At 37.0% G+C, this 6000-nt stretch overlaps 1 protein-coding gene across 1 annotated transcript; it reads right to left on the reverse strand.

Annotated features, from left to right (window-relative positions):
* Positions 1–465: 465 nt before the first annotated feature.
* On the reverse strand, positions 466–1182 carry LOC147890505 (uncharacterized). The gene is made up of 2 exons (XM_087390407.1): positions 662–1182; positions 466–562 (listed from the first exon to the last, which is right to left on the reverse strand). The coding sequence occupies exons 1-2, from the start codon at positions 1180–1182 to the stop codon at positions 466–468; spliced, it is 618 nt and encodes a 205-aa protein (XP_087246533.1).
* Between the last annotated feature and the right edge of the window lie 4818 nt (positions 1183–6000).

Here is a 6000-nt window from a genome sequence, read left to right on the forward strand (position 1 = left end):
CACACGCTGCAACCACTGATGTATCAGCACCCTCCTGCTACAGCAAAGCTCTCTGTGCCTCCTCCCTGTAGTGCTCTGTCAAGACCACACGGGCGAATGGAGCAATGGCCTGACAATGAGCAGGATACAGATCATCTATGCCTAGTCCTCTGTATGTGGCCACATCAATGTTAGCAAAGCATACAGGGCACACTGATCATGCCACCATGTGGCGGGTCATGCAATGGAGATGTGCGATGTGGCTGCACCCTAGTCCAAACCACCCTACGGTGTCAAACTCCTTGTGGCAAAGGACACAAGTGGTGGTAGGAAGCCTGGCTATGACTGCTACGTCTATGGATGTCCTAGTCGGCACATCTACAGGAGGAGCGGGGTATAGGGCCACGCTGGGGTCGATCCTATGGTGAGATGGATCACGACTAATATGTCTCAACTGCAAAATATAGTGCTCCGCACGATGGTACGCTATGCATGTCTGAATCCTTTGCTCCTCCAAAGCTGCCTCCAACAATCATACACGAGACTCCATATCCTGTCGCAATAGATGTGCCTGCAATGCAAACATGTCACGTACATGGTGAGAATTAACCAAAAAACTTTAGTTCAAAACACGCTACAAAAAAATAAACTAAAATAATCAAAATAACTAACCTCGTCCCTAGACTCGGCCAACAATGCCTCCAACTCTACAATCTGTGCGTCTCGAGTCTCCAACTCGTGCTGAGGCGGTGTAGATGTGGGAGGTGGTGTAGATGTGGGAGGCTCCATCGATGTGGGAGGTGGAATCGAAAGTGATCTCGATAGGGCAGAGACCATGTCGTGCAAGGATAATGCCACTGAATGAATATCCCCCCTAATCCGTCCTCCAACAGCTCGCAATGCCGGTGCAGGGATAGTGTGCAACTCTTGTGCCTCGCATCGACGCCGAACACCTGCAGTCTGACGCTCCTGATGCCCCATCCTACCATGTCCCGCTCCTGATCCTAGACGGGTACTAAGGTAGTCTACCCGATGACCAAGCACAAACTCAACGTATAGCTGCATGGCAAATGACCTGGCTATCTGATGGTTGTGAGGCAATCGACCACCATTTGCAGCGAGATATCTCGGATAAATGTGTGCTGCTATGACAGGGTTCCTACAACGTAAAATATGCAAGGGCAGCCTTGATTGTGGTCGCATCGCCTCAGTGTGACCATCCCAAAACATATCCTCTAAGGCCTGCCTGTGAGGTGACTCACGCTCAAACAACTGTCGAATCCAAGCCATGACCAATGATCTCTGCCTCAGCCTGTGCCTGAAAGCTATCCACAACGTCCTCAACTGTGTCCAATCGACCCAGAGCCTCAATGACTAAATCTAGACTCGCAACCAAGTGAGGGGGTGCCCTAGCATCCTGCAGTGTCCTCATCTCAGCTCTCAGAATCTCTATCTGCATACAAATAGTGGTGCCAGAACCTGTGCGCTGTGGCTAGCGCATGCACAAAAAAAACACATGGAAATTAATATTCTATTTGGGTAATGAAAATAATATTCTATTCAATATGACTTATAATCTATTTACGTAATGAAAACTATTTGTACGTACTCCTTGATGAGGTAGGATGTCGTTGGGATCATCCTATGCACCTACCAGTAGATGGGCCAAATGTGTGGCTATGCCTACAACAGTGCTATGTTGCAAATTCAATTCATATAAACAATTATTTACAAATTCAATTTGTATTTATAATTATTTAGAAAGACTGTAGGTTTAAGAGATGGTATTGAGGAGAATCTCTATATTTTATTCCCCAAGATAATACACATGGTTGGGGCAAGTATTATTATACTTGATTAACTTATTTTCCAAAATAAGAAGAGTTGTATTTTTTTAAATTGATTTCTCGCTCTTTGGAAACTTTTCCACATGTGGTGTAAGGACCACATTGTCCACTTATGGCCCCTATACTAAGGACAGATAGTGGAGAGGTTTGGTTAATAAGACCTTCTTTGAATGCTTTACTGCCTTGGGTTTGCACTAGATATGAAGGAGATAGAAGGATATCTAATACATTACTTTGAACGATACACAAGCAAGGCGCATCTAGTATTTCTCGGACTACACATTAAAAAAGAGAGCGGGTTGACACTACAGACCTTCAAAAGCGAGAACTTTGAGAAAATAATTAGGCCTTTTCAATATTATCTATTTTGGTTGGGCAATCCACCTCAACTAGTGGCCATTCCTATAGATCATCACTTGGTTCCCATGCCTGGGGAGAGAGGAGACCTTTGGACAATCATTTACGTATGTGTTTTCCATGCGCTGATGCATTTAGAAGATCCAATTAGCCATACGCTTATGCAGCTAACCACTCTAGTATTGGGGTCTTTGCCATATGGCCAAGCAAAACAATAGATGTTCTACATGGGTAGCACAATAATGTCTTAGTAGGGTGGTGTTGCATGTGGGCAATCGTCCTCGGATGATGCATCATTGGATAGACTTCATTCATCCCATGCTCAATTGAGGCTGGAAAGTAGAAAACGCTTTTCCAATTTCATTTGACCCCCAAGTGAATGGTGTGAATGAAGCCAAGTTACTACGCTTTGGGCCATGCTATACTAAGGTTAGAAATAGAAGATACTTTTTCGTCATTACGTGAGCCTCAAGTGAGAGGATGTAGGTGGGCGCTAGGTGGGAAGGAACGAGTTACTTTGCTGAAGACATGAAAGAAAAAATCATTTTGCTAATATAAGGGAGAAACTCACATACCACATGACATTGAATATTGCTTGCTCTTTTATCCCAAGGATGATGAGGACATGATTAGCTATGTTGGGATACATTTTTAGGATAATGCCCATGTGGTGTGGTGTTTTAGGGATAATGCCCATGTGGTGTTTTATACAGCCTACTTACTCTACCTAAATTATGAAACAACTCTTAACCAACTATATAATCTAAAATATTCCACATAAAGATAGATAAACGCACACCGCAATAATTTCTTTTTTTTAATAGATGATATCTAAAAACAAAATTTAAATGTTATATTTAATTCAAAACTTCACTAATTTAAAAAATAACATGCAAACTATTTTAATCTCTTTTTTTTTTAATAGATGATTTCAAAAAATAAAATATATACTTTCTGACATTTAAATAAAAACTTCACTAACTTAAATAACATAAAAGCTACCTTAAACTCTTATTTTCTTTTTTATTTTTTTAAAGATCATTTTTAAAAATAAAATTTAAACGTTTTTTATTTAAATAAAAATAACACTAATTTAAAAAATATCTTTAATCTCTTTTTTTTAAAAGATGATTTTAAAAAACAAAATATATACATTTTCACATTTTAAATAAAAAATTACGTAATTCTAAAAATAATTTAAAAAAACTTTAAAATGCATTTTAAATTTAGAAAAATTTTATAATTATTCCTATAAACTAAAATTTAAACGTTATATTTAATTCAAAACTTCACTAATTTAAAAAATAACATGCAAACTACTTTAATCTCTTTTTTTTTTTTTTGATGATTTTAAAAAACAAAATATATACTTTCTGACATTTAAATAAAAACTTCACTAACTTAAATAACATAAAAGCTACCTTAAACTCTTATTTTCTTTTTTTTTTAATAATGATTTTTAAAACTAAAATTCAAATGTTTTTTTATTTAAATAAAAATAGCACCAATTTGAAAAATAACATAAAACCTACTTTAATCTCTCTTTTTTTAAATAGATGAATTTAAAAAACAAAATATATACATTTTCACATTTTAAATAAAAAATTACGTAATTAAAAAAAATTATTAAAAAAATTTTTTTAATGCATTTGAAATTTTGAAATAATTTATAATTACATTACATTTTCCTTTAAACTAAAATAATATAAAAGCTACTTTATACTCTTATTTTATTTTTTTTAATAGATGATTTCTAAAAACAAAATTTAAACGTTATATTTAATTCAAAACTTCAGTAATTTATAAACTTCAGTTATATTTTTTTCTTTATAGATGATTTTAATAAACAAATTATATACTTTTTCACATTTAAATAAAAACTTCACTAACTTAAATAACTTACATAACATAAAAGTTACCTTAAACTCTTATTTTCTTTTTTTTTCAAAGATCATTTTTAAAAATAAAATTTAAACGTTTTTTTATTTAAATAAAAATAGCACTAATTTAAAAAATAACTTTAATCTCTTTTTTTTAAAGATGATTTAAAAAAACAAAATATTTACATTTTCACATTTTAAATAAAAAATTATGTAATTCCAAAAAAAAAACTTTAAAATGCATTTGAAATTTAGAAATATTTTATAATTATTCATGTAAACTAAAATTTAAATAAATTTTCGTTAAAAAAAAAAGCTACATAAAAAAAACCTTACCTGGACTCTCCCGCTCCGTCCATCTTCGTCGTTGTCCGTTGGTCGCTCTCCGTCGCTGCCGCAATTCCATTGAGCTCCTGCAAATCCAAAATCGGTCGATGAGGAGGAGCTCGATCGAGGTATGAAGAATGAGGGGGGGTCCCTCTCTTTATATACGAAAATTTAGGGTTTCCCTACCTCGATCGAGGTATTTCACATGCAACATACATATCGATCCATCATACCTCGATCGAGGTATAGACATGCCACGATACCTCGATCGAGGTATTTTACATGCCACATATACATCGCTCCGTCGTACCTCTATACCTCGATCGAGGTATTTGACATGCCCCATACACATCGGTCCATCTACCTCGATCGAGGTATGGACCCGCCATGATACCTCGATCGAGGTATGTCAGCAGCCAGCCGGATGCCACATACCTCGATTGATGTATTCGACATGCGGCTAAGTCATCGGTCCAGCATGCATACCTCGATCGAGGTATGTCAACTGCCCTGTCGGATGGCACATACCTCGATCGAGGTATATGACACGATCGAGATCAAGGTATGTGAACATGCCACAATACCTCGATCGAGGTATAGCTGGATTGCCACGATACCTCGAACGAGGTATAGGTGGCATGCCAGGAGACCTCGATCGAGGTATAGGCTCGGTTCGGTGAAAAAAGTCCAGGACCTCGATCGAGGTATCGGCTTGGCTCGGTTGTCCTCGTGTGTGATTTTCATTGGAGATAATACCTCGATCGAGGTATTGTAGACCGAAGCAAAACCTTTGTATTTTCACTCGAGTGGGTGTCACACTCACCTGAAAGTGGTCCGGAAGTGGACACCCTTAGCTTGCTACCACCCTTCAAAGAGATGGCAATGGAGATGGAGAAAAAGAAGGAAGAAGAAAGCTTCAAAAAGAGGGCGATGGAGATGCGGAAGAAGAGAGAAATGTGGCTATGGCGGAAGCTCTCTCCCTTCTGATTTTGCAAGAAAAAAAACGATGGAAGTTACGAAATGTGGAAAAAAAGAGAGTATTAAAGTTTAAATTTGACTTTAAAACCATTTAACACGTGGCTGAGTGAAAGGCCAGATTTTCATTTCATTCCACAATGCTACCTGCCTAAAGATACATTGAAAATGGATTGTATATGTAAAGAACAATGTCATTCTTACTGCTTTTAGCAAATATTGAATTAGCACATTCAAAATTTTCAATATCGACAATAGTTTTGCTCAATATAGACAATATAGACAGTAGTTTTGCTGAATATCTGTAATGCTTGGCTCGTCGTTGATGACACGCAAGCGTATATATTTTCCCCTCAATTACATACAAGGAAAGTCAAAATATCCTTCGCCATATAGATGAAGGACATCAAGGGACTTTATTACCGTAGTTCTGCTTATTGGGTTGACTCTCAAACTTCGTTTTCTTCTTTCATCAGAGCTTGCAGATTCTTTTTTTCAATTGCCTCCATTTTCTTCTTGCTTGAGGCCTTGAGCTTTGGTTTATTGCTAGACTCTTGCGTGCTAGTTGATGAAGTCATTATTGAATGCTTGGTTCTTAACGAGCTTACTATCTTGAGAATCCATGCGAACTGCTG

This window comes from Dipteris shenzhenensis, chromosome 19 (assembly GCF_047967505.1).
Source record: "Dipteris shenzhenensis isolate YYH24624 ecotype China chromosome 19, Dip_SZ_1.0, whole genome shotgun sequence".
Classification (NCBI taxonomy): domain Eukaryota; kingdom Viridiplantae; phylum Streptophyta; class Polypodiopsida; order Gleicheniales; family Dipteridaceae; genus Dipteris; species Dipteris shenzhenensis.